This window comes from Typopeltis vanoorti, chromosome 8, assembly GCF_054136105.1.
Source record: "Typopeltis vanoorti isolate ZY-2024b chromosome 8, IOZ_Tvanoo_1.0, whole genome shotgun sequence".
Classification (NCBI taxonomy): Eukaryota; Metazoa; Arthropoda; class Arachnida; order Uropygi; family Thelyphonidae; genus Typopeltis; species Typopeltis vanoorti.
Genome location: NC_143556.1, coordinates 133,663,227 through 133,689,256, shown reverse-complemented (window position 1 = coordinate 133,689,256; position 26,030 = coordinate 133,663,227). Strand labels below are relative to the sequence as shown.

Genomic DNA, 26,030 nt, shown 5'->3' with positions numbered 1-26,030 from the left:
ACAATTGCACTTACATGTTTTATGACTTGAGTAAGGGGAACAAGGAGACGGCCTTCTGACGATTCTTTTTTGTAGAATGACAGCACATTATTCAATATTCTGTTGCAAGAGCTACTGAAATGTTTGACAACAGAACTTGTTGACTGTAGTGGATCCATCATACAAATTAATAATAAAAAAAATAATGCAAAAAAGCAACAACAAAAATCGAGCTAGTACTAGTACAGCGACAGACAAGAAAGCATGTGAATTTGCATGTTGGCGACCAATTCGTGCATCCTTCATTTCTTTCTCCCCTTCAGCATGAATTGACTATTCTTGGCAAAGTACCATGAAGGGATCTACAAATGGTGGGCAAACTTTACTGCCATTACCAAGCAGGTCACCTTTCTTACTTGCTGTTTGTATTCCTCATTCAACTGATTATTTCCTCCAACTTTGTGTTGCCTCTACAATTTCCTTTTCTTTCAGATTGCATATTCTTTACCTCTTCAGTCATCCATTTCACTCTAATATTAGTTATTCTTGTGACCTTTGGAATATATTCAGGCATTGCCTCTGCCAAATAGTTCCTGAGTAGGGACCAATCAGCATTAATTTTCTTCCCATCCAATTTCTTTACATGATGTAGCTGCAAGCCTGGGTTTATGATAATCATAGCGTTATACTTCCACATATATGCGTTTCTCACAGTAGTCCTGATCTGGCTGACCACCACAAGTGATTACTTCATTGTCACTATCTCACCAATTGGAGGAAAATTCACACCTGATTGACAATAATAGGGTAACATGCTGTGATTAAATAATCAAATTCAAAACCCTTGATCCTTGTTTACCATCTGTTATGTACTGTTATGAAACTCAAGAAATTCATTCTCTCTTTCCCCAGATGTTGCCTCTTCATTTCAATCTAGTCCTCACCCCTAGAATAATCTAGTCCTCGCCCCTTTCTTAGCAGCCTTCATTTTCAGCTTCCAAGGATTCCCTCTCATCCTTTCTCCACCCTCCACAAATTGAAATCCCGTATGACCCTTTCAGAAGTTTGTAAGTCTCAATCGTATCTCCCCTCTTTCTCCTGTTTGCTAGTGTCTGCAGTCTACAAATTCTCAATCTGTCTTCATAATCAGTATTCCACAATCCTGATATCATTTTTAACACTGTCCTTTGTACTCGCTCCGATGTATCAGAATCTCAACGGAAACCAGGAGACAATACCTGCGTACAATAGTCCAAGAGACATCTTATCAAGGCCTTCTAAAGAAGCAAAATAACATCCTTTTCTTTTCATGTGAACGTTCGTTTCAGCATTGCAATTATCTTTTGAGTTGTACTTGCAATCTTGCCACATGATTGCAAGTACAATCATGTGGCAAAGATGAACTTCAGTTTCGTATCTATTAACACTCCAAGATCCCTAGACTCATCAGTTTCTTCTAGCCTGATCCCACCAATATAATACGTCATTGGATATCTAATCACGCTAAAGTGAACGACTTTACATTTACTGACATTGACCTGACACCCATTTTCCCATGCCCACAGTTCCAGCCTATTCAAATCAGTCTTCAAATACTTCATATCAGCAGTATTCCTGATTACCCTACCTATCTTTGCATCATCAGCAAATAGCTGTATGTTGCTTGTCAAATCCTTCCCAATATCATTAATGTACTGATTGAATAACAATGGACCAAGCACTGATCCTTGTGGTACACTACTAGTTACCTTATCTCTTGCAGACTAACATCCCCTGTATAAGAATTTTGGATATCTGTCAGTCAGCCATCTTCTTATCTATGCTAATATTCTATAACCCAAACCCATTTTCTCCAATTTATGCAGCAGTCTGCCATGCTGTCTTCTGTCAAAAGTCTTAGCAAAATCCAAAAGTGCAGTATGAACATCTAACTAAATACTTCATCCTGTTCACCTACATCTTGCATCATATTTTCAGAACCACTGCCACTACTTCTGCTTTATACCTTCACCTTTGATGGTTATAACTCTTTTGCTACTGTTAAGTCAGAGTGAAACTTAAATTACAAAAAATTACATTTCATGCAGACTTAACATGGTCCTTATGCTTTGGGGAGCAAATAATGCTCTGTCAGACTAAATAAGCACGTGTATAGCAATCAAATGTACTAATCAGAGAATAATTTAGCTTTATGTCTTGTCTTGTATAATATTGTAAAGTTTTATTATATGTAAAGCTGTTTAGTCATAACTACTCTGTAAGTACCTAACAATTCCTGGGAAAGAAACGATATTCCATAATGCGAAATGGCCGACTTCTGTAACACGTATTTCATTTCACTGGTTAGATAGTAGTGTAGTAGTGTAGTAGAGCCAGAAAACTAGCCATTTGGCTTTTTATCTTAACTAAGTGAGACGTAGTTGAATGAGAATGATATTCTGACAGGAACAGATATGCAGAGATATGTTCTGTGAAGAGAGACAGGGCAGAAAGGGAGGAGTACTGTTTAGTAGTGTTGTGTCGTTTCTTCTTATATTTTTGTGTCCCCTTCCCTTACACACATATATATATCACTTTGTTCTACTTTTCTCTTTATAATTCTTTCTTATTACCTATCTAATATCATCTACTTTAAACTTCATCTATTTTACTTAACTTAAACTTAATTCAGGCCGAATCACTGACAAGAGTGAAACTGTTGGTTTGTGAGACAAAGGAAATGGTGATGGCAGATGCTATTCCTTTGTCTCAGCACTGGTTCTAATTCTTATTTCAGACTCAGAGAAATTTATTTTTTTCATTGTGCCACCTGGAATCCTAGATTTTACTTAGCTTGTATCACCTAGGAATTAGAACACAGTCAGCATTCAATCTTATCAACTATATCTCTCATATCTGCAGTCATGACCTATTTATTATCTATCCTCCCGCTTAGGTTCGCAAATTTTTATGAGCAAGTGCAGTAGGTACAAATCTCAGGCAAGACAACATTTATACTTTAAACAAAACATGTAATTCAAGCAAAGACATATAATACACTTTATGACACTAATATAAACAAGCAATAAAAAGATAGGTAACGAAATAGAGAATTAGTATTCTTGCTTACAATTACTTTATCTTTCCCATGGATTTCAATCTGAGGGACTTATTAATGACACTTAAACACTTACTCTTGTTATGCTATTCTAATCCATTAATTCCATCCACATTATATTCAACAATCCTGTTCACATTATATTCAGACTTAATTAAATATCTTTACAATCTCTCACAAGACTATTTCATACAATGACTTTCTCTATCTCGTTCATTTAGGAACTATTTTTTTTAGATACTGGCTGCTGCATTAACTTTACGTACATTATTCTCTTCCTTTCACAATATATCAATTAACTGTCTCAAAAGTCTTTCTAATATACACTTACAATAAATCTTCTTAATCATTTCCACTAGTTAGAAGATAAAAAAAATGTACTTTACCAATTGCTGGCATGTTACTCTGGCCTCTTCACTAATTTCATCAAATATTCACCTTCGACGTCTAGTTCACTTCCCACATTTTCAGGATATTCTCTATGGATTCCTTCTGTACTTTATATCGGGATATCTCTGCAATCTTCTGCAATTATCGTCTGCTGGGCTGGTTGCCAACTGGTAGGTTTCCGAGTCATTCTTTTGGAACCTCACCGAACAAAGGAACACCACGTGGAGGCTCCACACCAGCCGGACCTACGAGAACACAGGAACACTCGAACAGCAGCAAGAAAAAAAGCCCTGTCTTCAGCGTTACATGCACTTTTAAACTCCGTGCCACTCCTTTCTGCTTCGTCATCAATCTACGTCAAGCTTTCTTAGTGTCACTCAGAACTTAGTGCCGCACGCAGAATCTTCGCGCAACTTACGGAGTGTAGTAGTGTAGTAGTGAAGATCGACCTTTACTTCGAATTGCCTTCGCCGATAGTTTTTTGGCATGAAACTTATAGATCGTAGTTATCGATCTTTAGTTTCGCTTACTGGCTATAAAACAACAAAGGATGTTTATCCCCTTATTTTCTATATTCAGGTGCCCAGAAAACTAGCCATTTGGCTTTTTATCTTAACTAAAATATAATTACACCTTTATGGCATTCATATAGTGAAGGTATGCAAGTTCTTTTCACTAAGCTTTGATATCTTCCAGTTCTACCTACTCACTGATGAGGCCTCAAAAAAGGTTGAAACCGGTCTGGGTAGTGACCTCTCCTCATAATGTAATGACAGTATTACATCTCCTAGGAGCTGTGTTTTTCATTATGAGAAAATATCAAGAATAGTGAGGGAACTTGCTCCACCTTTACTTCGAATTGCCTTCGCCGATAGTTTTTCGGCATGAAACTTATAGATCGTAGTTATCGAGCTTTAGTTTCGCTTACTGGCTATAAAACAACAAAGGATGTTTATCCCCTTATTTTCTACATCTTACTTATTCTGGCAATTTTGGGGTGAATATACTCTATCATTGCTACAGTTTCATTCCCTTTATTTCAAATACTTCTGGCATTGATAAACATACAAGGGTGGTCTGAAAAGTTCTCGGCCTAACAATGAAAAAACAAATTTATAATTTCAAAATTATTTTTATTTTTCAACATAATCTCTCCTAAGACTAATACATTTATTCCAGCAATAGTCCAGCGCCATTATCCCGTCCCTGTAGTGGTTCTCGGTAAGATCTGCAAAATACCCCACTACAGCTGCAATCACCTCTTGATTCAAAGAAAAACGCTGACCAGCAAGGAATAGTTTTAGTTTGGGGAAGAGATAGAAGTCAGAGAGAGAGCCAAATTTGGGGAATAGGGTAGATGTTCCAACAATTCATAGTGCAGATCCCTTAATTTTCTAATTGCCAAAACACCTTTGTGGGCAGGTGCATTGTCTTGATGAAAGATGATTTTTTTCTTCTGCAAACTGGGTCTTTTGTCACGTATTTTTTCGTCTAGTCTGGTTAAAAGATCAGAATAATATTCTCCGGTTATTGTTTTACCCTTTTCAAGATAATTAATAAACAAAATGCCTTTAGCATTCCAAAACACCGATGCCATGACCTTTCCTGCTGATGGAACCGACTTTGTCTTCTTTGGTGCTGAACAATTTGGGCTTCTGTCCACTGTTTTGACTACTGTTTGGATTCTGGTGTGTAATGGTGAATCCAAGTCTCATCCATAGTAATAAATCAATGCACAAAATCAGTTTTATTCTTGTTAAAACGCTCCAAGCACTGTTCAGAGATTTTCATGCGAGTGCATTTTTGATCTGCTGTGAGAAAGCACAGCACCCATCTTGTGCAAAGCTTTTTTGTTTGCAATTCTTCATGTGAAACATATCCTACATGTTCTTTTGAAATGCCTATAGTCTCAGCAAACACCTGAGGTGTTTGCTGAGACTATAGGCATTTCAAAAGAACATGTGTGATTTCCATCTAGAACATGAACTTTTATAAGGTGTCTTCATCTGGAGGCTAGTTAAACTTTGTCATATGAAGGTAGTAGCAAGATTTTCCTCATCTTGTGCAAAGCTTTTTCATTTGTAATTCTTCATGTTAAACATATCCTACATGTTCTTTTGAAATGCCTATAGTCTCAGCAAACACCTAGGTGTGATTTCCATCTAGAACATGAACTTTTATAAGGTGTTTTCATCTGGAGGCTAGTTAAACTGTCTCATATGAAGGTAGTAGCAAGATTTTCCTCCCAGAACCCCCAAGGAAAGAAAAACTTGCAAACCCGACAAATTGTGTAGAGAATACATGCAGTTGACCATTTTAACAAACTATGCAGATAAAATTAATCACTGTATTGGAGCATTAATTCAGTTTGTACGAACCCAGTTACAGTAATCCTTCATTTATTGGACTACATTGGGAAGGCAATTTGCCATTCTGATAAAGAATACTTATATGATACTGTGCCAGAACCTTGTTCACATGCAGGAGTTGATTAATTGAAGGATCATTGGTTTGAAAGTCAGATAAATGGCAGGTCACTCTAGTTGCTTAGCTGTGACAAACATTGAGGCTACCATTTAAGGAAAACATGAGATGAAATATCTTTTTGCTGACACCACTGCATTATTAAGATACTTCAGAACTGCAAAATGTAATTATTATTAATCATTTGTACTTGTGGAAGCTATGCCTAATGCCATACTTACTAACATTAAACTGATAGCCATTGTAGTTTGCCTAAATTTCCAGCCTATTCAAATCATTTTGTAAATACTGGATATCAGTAGCATCCCTGATTGCCTTGCCTGTCTTTGCATCATTTGCAAACAATTGCACATCTCCTGCTAGCACCTTCTTAATGACATTAATATATAGAGTGAACAACAATGGTCCAAGGACTGAACCCTGAGGGACACCAAAGGTCACCTTAAATCTGGCAGTTTCTCATCCACCATATACCACTTATTGATATCTGTCTATCAACCATCCACTGATCCAAGTGAAGAGTTTATATTCCAATCCCATATTTTCCAGTTTTTGCAACAGCCATTTCAAATGCCTTAGCAAAATCCAACATTATCATAGTGTATCCATTCCCTCTATCTAACTCGGCTTTAACATTATTACAAAATATGAGCAAATTGCTAAAACATGACCTCCCTTGTAGTAAATCCATCATGCTCCTTGCAGAATATAGCTTGTTAGTCTACTCATTTCTGTATGCGAGCATCTTACCGACTCCTCTAAAATCTTCACCACCCCACCAGAGATACTGATAGAGCGGTAGTTAGCCACATCAGTTTTTGCACCATCCTTGTACAATGGAACTATCCTCTGTTCTTCCATTCCTGCAGTGTCATTCCTGAGCTCAGACTCAAGATATAGAAACATGTGGATGGCCTAGACAATTTGGCTGAACCTTCTTCTAGCAAACGCTCTGATTCTCCATCTGATGCTATTGATGTATTCTTATCCAGATTATGCAACAGCTCTTCAACGTTATTTTCATGCACCTCTAACCCTTCATCCAGTGTAGGAGTAGCTCTTTGCACCATGTTACATACACCTGTCGATATATCTTAGCAAAGTGAGCATTCATTTATTGAACAATCTCGTTATATTAAACTTAACTAAATAAGTTTAGTTTAATCCTTTATCCAAGTGTAAGCAAAGTTTGCAACTGAAAATATCTTCAGGGCTGAGGTAAGGTGGTACAACACCAGGCAACTCCGAGCAAAGGTGGACCAAGCTCTCATCACTCCTTGTCTCAGTATCTCCCATAATGCAAAGCACATCTCCTTGCAGACGTGTATACTGCTATGCATTAAGGGAAGGGCCACTACCCAGACCGGTTTTGACCTTTATTGAGGTCTCGTCAGTGGGAGGCAGACCCAAAAATGGAGATACTAAGGCAGAAGCAATAGGAGAGGTCATATTTTCCTATACGAGTTGCCAACAGGTGTACCACCTTATTATTGAATTACTCTGGATTTAGTTGGATAAACTTCCAACATCTTTCTCTAAATCCAGAGTAATTCAATAATAAGGTGGTACACCTGGTGGCAACTCGTATAGGAAATTATGACCTCTCCTATTGCTTCTGCCTTAGTATCTCCATTTTTGGGTCTGCCTCCCACTGACGAGACCTCAATAAAGGTCGAAACCGGTCTGGGTAGTGGCCCTACCCTTAATGTATAGCTGTATACATGTATGCAAGGAGATGTGCTTTGCATTATGGAAGATATTGAGACAAGGAGTAATGAGAGCTTGGTCCACCTTTGCTTGGAGTTGTCTGGTGTTGTACCACCTTACCTCAGTCCTGAAGATATTTTCAGGCACAAACTTTGTTTGCTTACACTTGGATAAAGGATTAAACTAAATTTATTATAGTCTAACCAAGTGCAAAATAAACTTCCACATTAATTCTTTCTTTTGCTTGCAGCATTAACAATAAAATTCTTTTTGATTGCCTTTATCCTGCATAGCCAATTTCTTTTCATACTTCAATTTAGCTTTCAACACAATACTCGTTATTTTTCTGGCCATCCATTTATATATTTCATAACTCCTCCCACTCTTATTCTCATAATGTTCTTTCCACATCATCTTCTTCTTGTGGATCGCTTGCTTAATAAGATTGCACATCCATTTCACTCACAACTTATTTATTCTTCAAATACTAGAGATACATTCAGATACTGCCTCATTTAAGACTTTTTTGAAACAATCCCATGCATTGCTGATATTTTTCCTATTCAATAACTCATACCATGGGACTAAAGATAGCATTCTTCTAAGTTGATCATAATTTCCATCTTTGTACTTCAGCATGTAACCTGTTCTAGTGGGAATATCCCTAATTAGATACTTTCCAAGAAAGCACGACATGATCATTGTCACCAACTGGTTGTGAAATACTCATATTCTTAACAGATACTCCTGATGCTATGAACAGATTCGACACTCTGACCTTGAGTTCCTTCTTTTACTTGTGCTTGAGAACATTGTCTCACAACAATTGAAGAAATTCCTCTTCATTCTTATCGAGAGATTTCTCTTCTTCCCATTCATTATTTGGATGATTAAAGTCACCCGTAATAATCATTCGCTTAGTACCGATGGCTAAATCGCGATACATTTCTTCATCCCCCTGCAACTGAGTCATCAGGTCTGTAACAACACCTTACCATATTTCATTTTGTTAACCTCTACTTCACACGAGATAGACTTAAACCCAACGCTAAAATTTTCCCATCTTTGTTTTGTTTATCCCGTAACTGAACTTAAGTCATCTGATGTCATTAGTAGTACTCCCCTCTGTTCCTATCTCTTCAGTTATTCCTAAAATTAGTATACCCATTACATTCATTCCAGTTACCATATCTGATTCTGATAGCCAGGTTTCACTAATGCCAACAGTCTTAGACCACATCATATTCATAAAGCAATGAACTCAACCCCTTTGTTTCTGATGCTCCTGGCATTTAGTATAGACATAAAAAAAATTACCACCTAGTTTATTCGTATAATTAGATATAGTAAGCTATTCAGCCTTGCTGTAGAACTTTCTCTTTTCCCTCCTTACTCCAAAGGTCTGAATATACTCAAAGGTCTGAACCCAATGCTTATATTTCTACCCCATCTCCAGTTTCAAAACCATGTTTGAAGCCATTCATATCTTTATCACATTTTGCATACCTTAGCTGAACTCTCATACACACATTTTTTCCCATTCCTCCTATGATGATCTAGTTTCCCTGACTTCTGCCTTAGGTCTTATCCCAATAAGTAATTTTTCAGGCTCCTGGTGCAAAATAAATTCAAGTGCAAGTTGTCCCTCTTATACAAGTCTTTTCTGCCATCAAACTCATTCCACACATCTAAAAATTTACAACCATTTCTTCTACACAGTCGGTGCATGCAATTATTTGCTTTCATTGCACTTCTTAACTCGGTACTGTCCTATCTTGGTAGCAAATCTACGATTTTTACTCTCTCACATTTCTTTCTTTTTCTTTCTTCTTCTTCCAACATAACCTTCATATCCTCCTCATACTATATTTGTCACTACTTAAATTATTAATTCCTACAAGAACATTCATCTCTCTTACTTTTCTTGTTTGTTTTTCAATTACGATTTGTCATATCTTTAATTTTTTTTTTTATCCCTGGGAAACTGGAAGTAGTGACTCCCTCAACAAATGCAAATTTTTTGTTGTTTGTTGAGGGAGTTATTATTTGTTGTTGTTATTATTATTATTATTATCAAGTTCAGTGTTTTCCTGCTTCCTCTTGTTCTAATCCTTTTTCTCATCCTGTCTAAGTTTCATTAAACGTTTTTCTACTTTTTCTAATTCTCTGGTCAATTTTCTAATAATTTCTTTTAATCAGGATATTTACTGTGTCAGATTATCCTCAGATATATTATCATCATCACTACAGCAATGCTTCTGCTCAACTGGACAAAGGTTCTTCTCAGTAGTAACTTGTGGTTTAGACACTGCCCTGTTGTGATGAGTTTTCAGCACTATTCTTAAGAGTAGTTAAAACTAACAATATTTTTACAGTTATGTTATTAAATGCTGTAGTAATAATATACTAAAAATATATTATTACTATCATTGTTTTCTACCCTATCCTATTTGCTATTACTATTTTTAGAATATTAAATTACTTTCATGCTTATATATTAACATGTGTAAACTAGACTATGTCTCATGTGATTTGCACCTCAAACAGGATTGTATTTCTGTGCTGCAGTGAAACTGTTACTTAGGTTTCTGACTATGAAATATGATGTTCCATTCTATTTATCTTTAATTACACTAACTACTCTAATTATTCTATTTTTCACTAAATACAGTATACATGGATTATTTGTGTAATGTTTTAGTGCTACAATAAAACTTTACTTTGTTTTGCTTGCATATGTGCAGTATGGTGTCTGTAGAGTAGATGTTTTTCACTATATAAGGTCATTTTCATTATAGTACTAAACTGCTAATATATACTAGTTATGCAAACAGAAAGTATGCAACAAATTCTACTTCCTGTCTCATGGTCAACTACAACATGAGACATAAGAACATATTCCTCACAAGAACATATTAAATCCTTTCTTTTAGGTTTGCACGGTGATCTGAATACATTTTTGAAAATTATGGAGAAACTACCGTGTTTTAGTAAAACTTTAGTTTAATAAAACTAAACTCTACATTCGACGTTTCGACCTTTATATCAAGGTCATCTTCTGGAGCATATGCACTATATACAGAGAACAAGCTACACTACAATCTATCTGGTTTGTTAAAGTTACTGACCAACCGTTACAACAATTGTTGACCTGAACATATTAAATCATTTTAATAGGTTTTATCCAACTTTCGCTAATGTTCTGTTTATCTGAGAAGTAATACAAAAATTGTTTTAAACTGTAAACTGAAAAATGAAGATAATTGCTAGTTATTTTCATTTTAATGAAATAATGACTTCACATTTAAGAAATTAAAAACAAGTGGAGAAATGAAGTGAAAGAATGAAGCATTAATTATAAACTATATTGAATACAACGTGGCCTAAGATTGTTGGCATTAGTGAAACCTGGCTATCAGAATCAGATATGGTAACCGGGATTGACTGGTATAATGCGTATACTATTTTTAGGAATGACAGAAGAGATAGTAGAGGAAGGTGAGTACTAATAATGATATTGGGTGACTTAAGTCCATTTAGGATAGAACTGCAAGAAACCAATGGTGGTAACAATATCCCATGTAGCAGTGAGTTTGGCTATCTGGTGTGAAGTGGAAGCTAACAAAAAAAAAAAAAATCAGCTAACACCTTTTTATTCCCGTATACGGGGAGTAGGTGAGGCCATTTAGCCCTATCTAACTTTTTGGAGACTGAGTGGGCAGTTCAATCTCCACTGGTACGAATCAGAGATAGATGGCCCAAAGCTATCACTAATTAAGCGGTACACAGTGAAGAGAGACAGCTGAAATGTGCCGCCATCTCGTGGTCCTTAACCCTAACACAATATATTTAATGTCTGAAATAATGTGGGTTCTACGGTCGATTTTCTTGAGTTTACAGGACGAAAAACCCGAGTTTCCAGGAGGAAAAACCCGCTTGCCCGTGCCAGAGATCGACTAACTCGGGAACTGGTCAAAAAAAGGCTTAGAAAAATTTCCTCTAGTCACCGACTAGACTCGAAACCAAGTCTTCTTTCATGCGGCCAAGCGCCGTGGTGTACAAACGCCACATCCACTTGAGCTACACAGGCTATAACAAAATAAAATATATGATAGGATGTTGCTACAGACCAGGCGGCTCAGTTGCAGGGGGGCAAAGAAATGCATCACGAATAGCCTTATGGCTACTATACGAGTGATCATTATTGGTGACTTTAAGTATCCAGATATTGATTGGGGTAGAAGAAAAATCTGCATGATAAGAATGAAGAGGAATTTATTGAATTGTTGCGAGACAACTTTCTCAAGCAGCATGTGAAAGAAGGAACTTGAGATCAGAGTGTTGGATTTGTTCATAGCATCAGAAGAAGTCTTTGTTAAGAATATGCCTATTTTATCACCAATTGGCGACATTGATCATGTGCTTCTTGGGAAGTATCTAATTATATATATTCCCATTAGAACAGGTCACATGCTGAACTACAAAGATGGAAATTATGATCAACTTAGCAAAATACTATCTTTAGTTCCATGATATCAATTATTGAATGGGGAAAAGATCAGCAATGCATGGAAATGTTTCAAAAAGGCTTGAATGAGGTATTATCTGAATGTATCTCTAGTGTTTGAAGAATAAATCAGTTGTGAGTGAAATGGATGTGCAACCTTATTAAGCAAGAGAACACAAGAAGATGATGTGGAAAGAATATCATGAAGATTAAGAATGAGAAGAGTTAAGCCTTTTTTATTAAAAGATTCCAGAAAAGTAACGAGTATTATGTGGAAAACTAAATTGAAGTATGAAAAGAAATTGGCTATGCAAGCTAAAGGTAATCCAAAAGAATTTTATCATTAGACTGTAAACAAAAGAAAGAATGAATGTGAAAGAATAAATATATTGAATGCAGATGGTACTCTAGTGTCAGATGGCAATGAGATTGTTCAGTTAATGAGTGTTCACTTTGCTAAGATATATCAATGAGGTGTATGTTGCTCAACATGGTGCTGAGAGCTACTCCAATACTGGATGAAGAGTTAGCGGTGCATTAAAATGAGGTTAAAGAGCTGTTGATAAGAATTTGTCAGTAGCGACAGATGGAGTGTCAGCGCGTTTGCTAAAGGAATGTTCAGCCAAATTGGATAGGCCTTTCACATGTTTGTGAAACTTGTATCTCAGCTCAGGATGACACTACAGGCATGGAAGGAATGTGTAATAGTTCCATTGTACATGGGTGGTACAAAAACTGATGTGTCTAACTACTGATCTATGATGGTTTTGTAAGGTAACTTGACCAATGAGCTTATGGGAATACATTCCCCTGCATTCACAAGTTGCCTTTAGTATGGACCATATAGAAGACAAAGGTACTGCCCAAGTGTATTCGCCTTTTCGGGAGCCAATGAGCTCACGGGAATATTCCCATAAGCTCTCTGGTCAACTTACCTTAGGAAACCATCAGTTTCTACATTTAGCTTTGAAATAATGGTCGATCTAATATCCACTTGACTTAAATAATTTTACATCGCCAAACTGTAAAAAACCTTTTGGCTCTTAATTTTAGTAATTGCTTTTACACACTGATCAATTGATATGAAAAATACATCTCTCTGACATTTCACATTCCTTTAGTACTGAACAAGGGTTTTTGCTTTCTTAAGGACAACTAACCAGTTTGAAACAGCTGTCAGGTCAGTGAAACCTTATCATAAGGGACTAATAAAAGGCAAATATATAGACACTTGGTCAGCACCTATGTCTTCTGTACAGTCCATACTAAGGCAACTCATGAATGCCAAGGAATGTATTCCTGTAAGCTCTCTGGTCAACTTACCTTATGAAACTGTCTTAGTTTCTGCATTCAGCTTTGAAATAATGTTTGATCTAATATCCACTTGACTTATATATTTTACATTGCTGAACTGAAGCCTTTTGGCTCTTTATTTTAGTAATATCATTATATTTATGTACTATACAAAGATTCAGTGCAACAGAGTGTATTAATTTTTTTTATACATATGAATATACACGATTACAATATAGTAATACATCACACAAGTCACTGCACAATTCAGTAATATTAATAATAATAATAATGACGATGAAATAATTTTATATAAATATTCATAGGTTTTTCTGTATTTTGTCATTTGTATTTATATTTCTAAAGTGTTTTTTATATATTATGTATGTAGTACTGATATTTTACAACATAATATAATGATAGTAATAATAATTCGATATCAATATCAAAGTTTGTTAGTATGCAGCATGTCTTCATATATACTATTAAAACATTTTTGTTACATTTTTTTATCACAACAAAATTTCAGTTTATAAATTCATGAGTATGTTAATTTATGATAGCCTTGTTTTGTTTGTTCAGGTGTTTTTCTGCTGTCTTCCTCATAGCTTCTGAGCTTATCTGAGGAAGATGATAAATGGCAGTGATTTTGTAGTTTTGTTTCGGTACCCATCGCGAGCTAGGTGTAGATTTATCTGTCTATATCTGTGTGCTTGGAAACATATATGTGAGGACATACACACATTTTTATATATATATTTTGGCCAAAAAAAAAAATTTTTTCTGGTTAACATGTAGAAGCAAATACACGCTCCCACGGACAACCACTGCAGCTTGCAGTTTTACTTTTTTGAAGAAGGAGGGTTGGATTTGAATATGGCATGTTTGTGTCATTACTATAATGACCTCCTTTGAGAGGAGGTCGTTATAGTTTTTGTGTGTGTAGTTTCCCTCTAATTTTCACTCTCACTATAATATCTATATAGCATCAGTTTCAGCTCTCTGTAGGTCCCTAGCTTTCTCTCATCAAATAGCAGTTTGTTGATCATTCAGGTATGTAGAAGCTTGTGGTGGGTTTTCCATAGTGATTATTATACTTATAAGTTATGTAGTTGTCTGGATGCTACATTGTTAGCATCCAGAAATGTGTTAGCAGAGCTAATCTCAGGTGGTATGGTATGGTCACTTAAACAGAATGGGAGAGGAAAGATTAGCAAAACAAGTGTTCTCTGCCAAGTTGGCACGAAAAAGACCCAGAGAAAGACCAAGATATAGGTGGATTGATACAGTAAAAAGTGCCTTAGATGATAGAAATACAAGATCTGATAATGTTGGAGTCTTGACAAGTAACAGATTGATTTGGAGGAAAATTGTAGATAGTAGGTTAGTAATGATGTAAATTTTTCATGTAGTACTATCATATCCTGTATCATATCATATTGAGAATACATGTCAGGAATTTGATGATAATGATGATGGTTATGTAGTTTGTTGACTGTGGTCTTGTTATCTAATATATTGTTCAGGTTACTCTGTAGGTTGGACTGAAGTAATGTTTTAGCATGACTATGTAGCGACATAAGTGTTTTACCTTAAATATTTGTGCTCTGTCCTTGCTGCCCATATGAGTCTGGACTCTTCTCTTTGTTTCCAGAATATCAGTTTTACCATTTTATTTTGCAACAGTTTAATCTGTTAAGTTTGTAGTCTGCACAGAATGCCTATGACATGCTTGTGTATCTTAAAATATTTTCACATAATGCTTTATAGATTAGTATTTTTATGTGTGTCAGAGCAATGTATTTTATTCATTACGGTTTGCTTGCTGTTATCCTGAGTTTGTTGTGTAGATAATTTGTATGGCTATTTCCGACTTTGATCAACATCAGATTAGTCGGAGATAATATGTTGTTTTCACTTGTGTGATGGTTATGATTTTAGGATCAGTGCTTTGTGTATATCGAGGATCGATGTCAGATAGTGAGGTATTTAGTTTCAGTGGGTTGGGTCTGGGGATTTTTGAATATCATTAGCTTTGTTTTTTCAAGTTTTATATATATGCCATTTTCAGTTAGCTAGTTAGTGATCAGATTGATATCATGTTGCATATTTGTATAAGCTATGTTTGTGTTGTTGTGAATGGATACTATAGCCTTCTCATCTGTATATTGGAAGATATTACTTTTTAGGGGAAGTTGGCTAATATTGTGGTATATGTTAAACAGAATGGTAGAAAAAACAGTTACTGGTAGCTCTTTGCTGTGTGATGTGCTTTCTGTTTTCCATGCATGCTTTGAAACACTGGAGCAGATGACCTCAGAATCCAATATGTGTTCGGTTGTTCAACAAGGTTTTTTGTGTGTTAGTATGTCAAACACTTTTGTTTGGTCAATAAAAACAAATAATACTATTCTGTTTTTATCTAATGCAGCATTCATTAGGTCTGTTATATAATAATAATAAAGGCTATGTCAAAGACTGTTTTTGTTCATGAGGTACGACGTAAAACATCAAGGAATGACTTACAGCAATGACAGTCCAAGTTGATGGGCTGTTGATAAAAAAATGTCTTCTGTGTGAAGTATAACTGAATGATGGCTAAATTATCAAAATTAGAGAATTGGATGTTCATCGTGTAAAGGAATTAGAATGCTTGGATTGGAAAAGAAGATGGGCATGAAGATTTCTAAGGAATGGGCAATTATCATACCATGAAGTAGCAATATCAGTAAATACTTTTTAGTTTCATTTTCATATAATTTAATCTTCAATTTTTCCTGCTAGCAAAAAATTAGTACAGCACATATTTAAAAAAGTACTTCCTATTAGTATTAATGGTTGACCAGTTTTTTCTCACAGATTCATTCAGTTTCATTAATGTTCTGTGCCTTATTCCTTTTCTATGAATGTATTCTTAGTATCTGCTATGTTAAATTGGCTTCCATCATTCCTTTGTGCTTGTAAAAACAAGCAGCTGCTGCTCTACTGAACCAACTTCTCATTCTTCTCCTCCCTTCCTTGAACTTCTGTCATCTAGTATAACCTAGTATACACTGTTTTTCCCAGGCATTATAATCTCTAGCTGTTCAAGAAAAATACCAGTGGCCATCTTTCTTAATTCTTAACCACTATGCGCTTCATATACATGGGATAAATGAAAAATAATATTTTGAATTAGGAAATTTTGATTCACTTATTTAATTTTTATTGCTTTCTTCTGCAGTTTCTTAAATTTTAATAAGATGTATATTTCTAATAAACAGTTATATTTGGTGAAGATGTTGCATTTGGAGGAGTTTTTCGTTGTACTGTAGGACTTCAGGATAAATATGGTAAGCAGAAACTTAGGGCAAAAAAAATGTTGATTTTGTTTTAAATTTATAAACATCAGATTTCTGAAGTGTGGGTTCTTATTAGATACACTGAATAGTTATAAATATTGTGAATTTAATCCATTCTTTAGGTGAAAGAATGTTATTCTAAGCATTCTTACTAGAAAAAAAGATGTAATGCAAAAATGTAATAACAGAAGATGATATGGATAATGGGATAGAATGTGAAGAGTGAAGTGTGTTCAGGGAGAATAGAGAGAAAAGAATGGGGGGGGGGGGTATTGATGATAGCCAGTAAACTGCAACCAAAGAGAGTAGAAGTCCAACTGCAGGCCATTGGAAATAGCACATTGGAGGCTCTGTGGTGTGAAATTGAGGGCAGCAGAATAAAATATATAGTTGGATGCTGATATAGATCAAGAGATGGAAAAGATGATGGAGATAGTATGCATTGGCAAATAGACTCAATGAGTTGAAGACATGTAATTATTATGGGGATTTCAAATATGGGAACATAGATTGGAAGGAGAAGAAGACACATGGGGAAGAAGGAAATGGAATTTATGCAGTTACTAAGGGATAATTACCTGAGACAGAATGTAATGGAATATACTAGGGGGATCGAGAGTGCTCAATCTAGTAATTGCATCTAGAATTTGTTTGTAACAAATATGACCATGTCGCCACCAATTGGTGAGAGTGATCATATTGTGATCTGAGAGGTGGCTAAATGTGTGGAATTTTCAGTTAAGACAGGGTATATGCGAAATTACAGGGCTGGTAAGTATGACAAGCTTAGAAGATTGCTTGGATTGGCACCATGGCAAATTTCAAGGGCTGGTTGTTGATAGTGCATGGAAAGTGGCAAAGTAGTGTTTGAGGGAGGTAATGGCAGACTGCATACCTAAAGTCAGGGGAGTAAATCATGCAGGAGTTAAATGGATGAATATATCAGCGGCAAGCTGGAACTGTAGAAAAAAAAAAAAAATTTGGAGAGAATTTAAGGAGAAAGGTGACCAACAGGTACGTGGCACAAGCCAGAAGGGTAACTAGTGTGGTAAGAAAGGCGGAAGCAGAGTATGAAAGGAAGTTGGCAATGCAGGCCTAAACATAATCCCAAACAGCTCTTTCAGTATGTTGCAAGTAGAAGAAAGAATGTATATAGCAGAATGATTTTAATGAATGTTGATGGTAGAGAGTTAACTGAATCATTCGAAATAGTAGAATTACTAAGTGAACACTTTGCAAGAGTACAGTATATCATCCAGGTGGTGATATTGCAGGAACGAGTGATCCAAAGGCTTATATGGGAACTGAAGTAAATGTAGTGGTGCATACCATATTACAGAACTTTAATGTGAAGCAAAGTGAGTTTGTTTGAAGGCAACCATGAAGCAAGTGAGTGTGAGAATGACCAAATGAGGAATCTAGTCTCTCAAGCAAAAATATTGAATAGGTTAGTCAATTCAGAAAGTAAAGGTGGGTGGGAGACCAAAGGAATGCTGCGGTTTCTATACTAATGCCAGAAGTATCAGAACCAAGAGGGAGCAATTTTTGACATTGGTTAGTGCAACCTTGTCAAAAGATACAGGCATTAGTGAGACTTGGCTGATTGCAGATGATAGTCGCAGTGATTGAATGTGAATGGTTTAGTATTTTCAGGGAAGATAGAGACGATAGGATGGGGAGGAGTACTGTTGATGATAGCAGATGAATTGTAACCAAAACGAATACGAAACAGGCAGGAGAATGGCTGTTCATCTGAAGCAATCTGGTGTGAGATCAAGGCTAGTAAGACAAAATATATACTTGGTTGTTGCTATAGATCAAGGAGTTTCACAGATTATCTGGAAGACATGCATCGCCGAATTTACTACAGTGAGTACAGGTTGAGTGATTTTTATGGAGATAAAAATCTTTTTATGGAGATAATTACTGGAAGGAAGAAAGATTGCATGGCAGAAAGAAAATAGTGTTTATGCACCTGCTGAGAGATGATTACTTAAGGCAGCATGTGATGGAGGGGATTAGTGGGTGAGGGAGTATTGATGTGGTCATAGGATCAGAAGAGCTGTCCACAACCAAGTTGATGACATTGCCTCCAGTTGGTAAAAGTGACCATGTGGTCTTGATTTGGGAGATTGTAAAACATGAGGAATATTGTATCAAAAAAGGATATATGTGGAACTACAAGGCAGGTGATTATGACATGTTTAGGAAGAAGCTTAAATCTGTACCATGGCATAAAACATTGCAGTGTAAGGATATTAGTAGTGCATGGGATATAGTTAAGGGTGATCTAGAGGAAACAGTATTAAATTCTATACCTCGGGTAAGAAGGGTTATCAGGTAGGAGTTAGATGGACGAGTAATATCATTAAGCATGAGCTGCAGAAGAAGAAAATGATGTGGGAGGTATATAAAGAGAAAGGTGACCAATGAACTCATGAACAGTACAAGGCTCAGGCAAGAAAGATGACCAGCATGGCAAGGAAGGCAAAATCAGATTATTAGAAGAATTTAATCGAACAGGCCAAAGGAAATCCCAAAGAGTTTCTTCATTATGTGGTAAGTAAGAGGAAGAATGAGTATGGAAGATTAACCTTGGCAAGTAAGAGGAAGAATGACTAGGAAGATTAACGTTAATGAGTGATGATGGTCATGAGGACCACAGAAGCAGATAGTTGAGTTACTGAGTGACCACTTTGCAAGCATATATCTTCCTAGTGAGGTTACGCCTTTAATCTATGTGACAGACACTGTGGGAACAGAGGTGGATGAATTGTAGGTCCTTATGATATTGCAGAATCTCAATTTCTGCTGTGAGATTAGATTGGATATCAACTAAGGTTTTGCGTGAATGTGCAAGGTAACTGGCAATGTCTTTGACTAGGCTGTTTAATTTAAGTATCAGCTCTGTTCAAGTTCCAAGGGAGTGGAAAGAGGGCAAAATTATTCCTTTACATAAGGGAGGTTCTAAGACTACAGTAGCAAATTACAGACCAATCAGTATTTCAAGCATGGTGGTAAAAGTACTGGAAAAATTTGTTGAAAAGAGATTTCAAGAATGGATGGATAAAAATATGATACTGTATGACGGTCAACATGGCTTTGTGAAGGGTTGGTCATGCCTTATTAATTTACTATCTTTCTATAATAGAGTAACAGCTGACTTGGATAAAGTAAATGACTGTGCGATGTGGAGAACCTGCAAGATGATTAAACAGGCTGAATTAGCGGAATGGGAAAAAGTTAATGGGTGCCAGTTTAAGATAGAGAAATGTAAAGTTATGCACTTTGGAATAAATAGATTACAAGCTGTTTATCACATTGATGGCACGGTATACTCTAGGAAATAGATGAAGCCAGAGATTTAGGGGTGGTGGTAGACAGAGAGTTAAAGTTTAGAGGGCATATTGCTAAGGTAGCACATAAGGTTACTTGGCTAGTGAAGAACACATTAACAAGTAGAGATAGGGAAGTTATAATTCCTCTTAATAAGGCCTTGATACATCCACATCTGGATTACTATCCCCATGGTTTCTTGAGGATGAGAAAGCAGTGGACAGGATTCAGAGGCGAATGACCAAGATGGTGAGTGGCCTGTGGAATATGCCCTATGAGGATAGATTGAAGGTGTGTGGATTGCATAAGTTGGTTGATAGGAGAAAAAGAAGGGATATGATAGTAATGTTTAAGTTGCTTAAAGGATTTTATAGGATAGATGCAGGGGAAATGTTTCAGCATTTGGCTAGAGGGACCAGAATATGGGGTCATCCCTGGAAGTTGAATAAAGGTATGGTTAGTAGGCTTGTGGGGACTAGATTTTTTGCTGGGAGAGTGGTGAATTAGTGGAATGGGTTGCCACAGTCAATTGTGAGTGCTTTTTCTGTTAATGGGTTCAATGAAAGTATGATAGATTGTGTGCATAATTTGGGTCTCCCACGATGAGTCTTTGTTCTCCATGAAGGTGCCTGTACTATTATTATTATTATACCATCCTCTGAGATTGGATGGTATACCAGATCAAGTTTTATGTGAAGTGGCTAGAGAATTGTGAGTGCCCTTGACCATATTGTTTAATGTAAGTCTCATCTCTGGGTTAGTCCTGAGGGGGGGGGGAATTGATAATAGTTCCATTGCATAAAGGAGGCTCCAAGACTGATGTAGCAAATTACTGACTGACCAGCATATAGGAGTTGTTGTCAAATATTGAAGAAGTTGGTCAACAGCAAAATACAGGATAGCTAGATGGACATGGGATACTGTATAGGGAACTGCATGGTTTTGTGAAGGGTAGTTCATGTCTCAGTAATTTGCTCATGTTTTATAATACAGTGACGTTTGAATTGGATAAGGGTAATGGGTTTACAGTGATACTGCTGGACACTTTGCAAAAACCTTTGACAGGATACTGCATTGAATTCTAATCAGTAAACTGCAGCACATGGGGTTGAATATAGGGTTGGTGAGATGGATAGGAGGGTGGTTGATGGAGAGATATCAGAGTAATTTATTCAGGGTAGAGTTCAAAAGAAGGCTTGTGACTAGTGGCATGCCGCATGGTTCTGTTCTAGGACTTCTACTGTTTAATTTGTACATTAATGATATAGGATAGATCTGACAGGAACAGTTATTATTATTATTACGTGACCTCTCCAGGGAGTCCAAAGACTCATCGAGGGAGGGCACCTACTCTACAACTTACTTCTTTCCATCAACTACAACAAATTGCAACTACCAACGCCATCATCATCTGCACCAACTCCATCTACCGACCACCACCACTAGTATTTTCACAGATTATCACAAACATCCATGCCCACGGCGAGATTCGAACCCACAACCTTTTGGCTGGAGAACGGGTACGCTAACCACTCGGCCAACCAGGCCAAAACGGCTATGGCTGAGGAAGATCCTTCAGTTTCTCACGTCACCGACGGGAATCGAACCTAGGACACTCCTTCCCCAGGCATATGTTTGTGAAGTGCACAGCCACTAGGCTAACCACCCAATGATCAAAGTTTGGTAGAGCAATAGTTAATACAGATGATGTTAAAATTTTGCAGAATGATTTGGGTAAATTGGCAGACTGGGCAAAGGAGAATGGATGTCGGTTTAATGTGGCAAAGTGTAAACTTATGCATTTTGGGTGAAAAGATTACCAGCTGTATACTACGTTGGTGGAACGGTACTCCAGGAAATTGATGAGAAGCCAGAGACTTGGGAGGTAGTGGATAGTGAGTTAAATTTTAGGGGGCACATAGCAAAAGTAGCTAAAGCAGCTCATCATATTACTTGGTTACTGAAGAATACTTTCACTAGCAGAGACAAGCTGGTTATTTTTCCTCTTTATCAAGCCTTGAAGACCCCATCTTTACTACTGCGTGCAGATCTGTTCACCATGGTTTCTTGGTGACGAAGAGGAGGAGGTGGAGAGGATCCAGAGGCGAGTGACCAAGATGGTAGCGAGTCTATGGAATGAATCTTACCAAAACAAGTTGAAGATTTCTGGGTTACAGAAACTGGTTTATAAGCAGAAAAGGGGTGATATGATTGAGACATATAAATTACTGAGAAGTTTTTACAAGATTAATTCAGATTTTTCAGAATAGGTCTGGTGGTGGAAGAATGGGGCTATCCATGGATATTGAGTAAGAGTGTAGTTAACAAGGGTGTTAGAACTATATTTTTTGCTTGGAGAGTAATGAATGAGTGGGATAGGTTGCCAGAGTCTGTTATGGGTGCCATAATTGTGAACGAGTTCAAAGCAAAGTATGATAGATAATGCACAAATGTTGGATAGTTCTTGACACGATGTTTAGGGCCTCCCTAGATGAGTCTGAGGACTCCTTGGGGTAGTCCGTAATAATAATAATACTTTTGCTAAAACTTAACTAGCTACCAATGATTCTTAGAGTATTAAGATATGAAGTCATTCAGATAATAAGAACATTATTTAAAATCCTTAAATATTCTTATTCCTTAATTATTAAGATCTCTTTTTGATAATCACTTTCAGAAATGGAAATATTGTTCATGCACCATGCATGTATAGTTTACTTTCTTGTTGTGTAGATTTAGTATTCTTTATTATTTTATATGCTAATTATTTATGAACATGAGCATACATTGAGTTATATCGTATCTGACATCCTATTAACCAGTCTTTCCAATCTTTTGAATTCCTAATCTTGACATGGACATTTTGTTCTGTCTTTGATATTTGACTAATGTGACAGTTATGGCTGATCATTGTGGTACTTAGTTAGTACCTTGAAGACCCCATCTTTACTACTGCGTGCAGATCTGTTCACCATTGTTTCTTGGTGTTGAGGAGGTGGAGAGGAGGTAGTGGTAATGGCTCAACTATAGTAAGTAGCTCTACACCAGCACCATTTTTCGCAAAGAAAAAATCAAATTTAAAAAAAATAATAATAATCTAACACCTTTTATCCCTTTTTCCCTTCAGCCTGTAGAAAACGAAAACTGATTGAATATGTATACAGTAGATATTTAGTTTTTAACATGTTTTGTTTTCATGTATTTTTATTTTCAGCCCCACATCTCAAAGAAATAAGCCACAGAACTTGTACTGTTTAAAACAGTAATGTATATAGTGTTAGGGACCATGAGGTGGCAGCAGGTGCCTGCATGTTTCTCCCCTGATGCATATGAAATCACTGATAGCCCTGACTAGGTATCAGTTATGGTGGGCTGGAGATTAGTTGCCCACTGATATTCAAAAAAAAAGGGATAAAAGGTGTTAGATTATTATTATTTTTTTTAATTTGATTTTTTCTTTGTGAAAAATGGTGCTGATGTAGAGCTACTTGCTGTAGTTGAGCCATTACCACTACCAACCTCAGTAGAAAGGTTAGTGATAAAATTATTTATGATTAGCGAAAAGAATGTGAGCAAAAGTACACAGCCATGGGATCTCTGGAAATTTGAAGAAAGAATAACTGATGTTCGAGAGAGAATTATGCAAAAAAACATTAAAATAAATTTTTAAAAAATTAAAAAAAATAGAAATCCTTGGGTGGTGTTGATTATTCGTAATAATGCATCAGGGTATAAACAACATCAAGAGAGGGGGGGGGGGGATTACATAAACTTATGAATATTTCACTGGTTTTCCACCCAGCATAGTCAGAGCATTTATACACAGCACTGAACTAAGTAACTGCAGAAAACAATTCAGATTTTAACTCAAAACAGAACTAATGTCCTTATTGCACCCTCTTTGGGCTGGATAATCATGAAGTTAATTTAGAGAAGTCAGGCTATCAGGTCTCAAAATAACAGTTCCCATATCTTTGGTAAATGAATGCAACCATACTTGTTGAGGTTGCGGGAATGCTTCATAACAGATACTGATTCTAACAATAGTCTCTCAGACCTATAATAACTTCTGCATAATACAGATGTTATCATATGGATCAGAGACATGGAAGACTAAAAAATGAAAGCAAAATTAAATAATTCTCAAATGAAATGTCTGCATAAAATATTTAAAATATTTTGCTCGAACCTATATCAAATGAAGACGTATATAAGCTGACTATGCAAAAAAGCATCACTGATGAAATAAAAAAAATGAAGATGGAAATGGATTGGACACATACTGAGAAAGGACAGCAGAGATATTTCTAAAGTCTCTTTGACATGGATTCCAGAAGGAAAAGGGAAAAACTTTTCCTTCTGGAAAGAAAAGGAAAGGAAAGAAGACTGGCTGGTCGAAAGAGCTGGAAAGAAGCTGAACTGGTGGCTCAGGAAAGAGGAAATATCTGGAAGAAACAGATCTCAGCCTTATGTGCCATGAAGCACAAAGAAGATAAGTAAGTATTCCTATCTGAAGAAGTATCCAAAGTATGGTCTGCTTATTCTGACTTGCCATACAGATGAACATGGATGTAATTTTTGTGTTCTTTCTTCAAGGCATATATTAATTGATTTAACAGTTTATCCAAAGTAGGCTAAACTCAGGCATTAGCAAACTTTATACACTCCAGGATCTTCAAGAGGATAATGTTAATCTTTAGAATGGATGCAAGTGGCTAGCTGAATGAAAGGTTTGAAAGTGGCATGGAGATCATATTTACAGAGAACTTTGGCTGTTTTTTCTGACGTACACTTAATATATTGAATGAATTGAATGGGAATGGTTTCACTGTGATATTGTGTGTTGGGTGCAGGAAGGATGGGGGGGGGGCATGCAATATTTTTTTTTATTTTATATGGGTTATAACTATTGACTAGAAAGATATTGTGAAGGTACCTGAGCTCAGTTTAAAGGCTCTGTCACTTGAACAAATAGCCTTGGCTCGGTGACTTAAGTATTTTTAGGATTCCATACTATTGTGAAGGGTGGTGATGTGATTGTTTATGTAAATACTTTCCTGCATGAGTAGCTATTCTGTAAATGGAAAAGGATAATGATCCATTACGAAGTCATGCCATATATCTAAAAAGGAGAGACCATTGTTACTTTATTTTTCTATAGTGAAGTTTATTTTAGGATGTTCGGCTGTTAAGATGCACTAAAAATGTATCCATTGTTTCTGTACCATGAGGCCAAATAGCAAACAAAGCACAGCCAAACTATTGGTTTAAGTGTGGTTATGTTTGGTTTTCAAAATGTTTCACATAGAAGTCATCTAGAGAGGGGTGGTAAAGCGAGGAACCCATAGCACTTCCATCCAGCATTTTCATTTCCATAAGAAATGAACTGCATACCTGATGAATCTGAATAATTCAGTTATGTGGTGGGGGGAGGAAGAAGTGTGGCTTAATGAGGTCAAGGATCTCTGTCAAAAGTACATTAGTGAATAGTGACATAATATAAAAACTGTGATGTCAGAACCTGTCAAGGCTAAATTTTTTATTAGTGTTTTAAAGTGTAGAGAGTTTTTAATAGATTTTATTAAATATACTTTTCCTCTCTTGGTGGTGTTTATACCAAGAGAGGAAAAGGTTCATGTCATTTATATGTTAAGCATTCTTATGAATTGTGCCATAATAGTAAGAATACATTACATGCACACACAAGGATGATGAAACAGTTAAAAGTAATAGACCTTAATTATCAAATATTTCAACCTGAAATTTACAGATCATCATCATCAGTGGTAGGAATGCTAGTGAGTAGGAGGGTGGTCTGAAAAGTTCTTGGCCTCAACCATAGATGGCAGCACTATTGGAAAGATTTTTTTTTTTTTTTGCTAAGTTGGTACATCTG

The 26,030-nt window shown here is 36.3% G+C and overlaps 1 protein-coding gene across 7 annotated transcripts in view; it reads left to right on the top strand.

Annotated features, from left to right (window-relative positions):
• BckdhB (Branched chain keto acid dehydrogenase E1 subunit beta) overlaps positions 1-26,030 on the top strand; it is a 459,582-nt gene that overhangs the window by 33,282 nt on the left and 400,270 nt on the right. For all 7 annotated transcript variants that reach the window (XR_016548657.1, XR_016548656.1, XR_016548655.1 and 4 more), the window contains exon 3: positions 16,721-16,789. Coding sequence is in view for 4 of the 7 variants with exons in the window: in XM_090396330.1 (XP_090252456.1) it covers positions 16,721-16,789 (69 nt within the window). In the remaining 3 variants the exon portion in view is untranslated. The remainder of the gene's footprint in view (positions 1-16,720; positions 16,790-26,030) is intronic.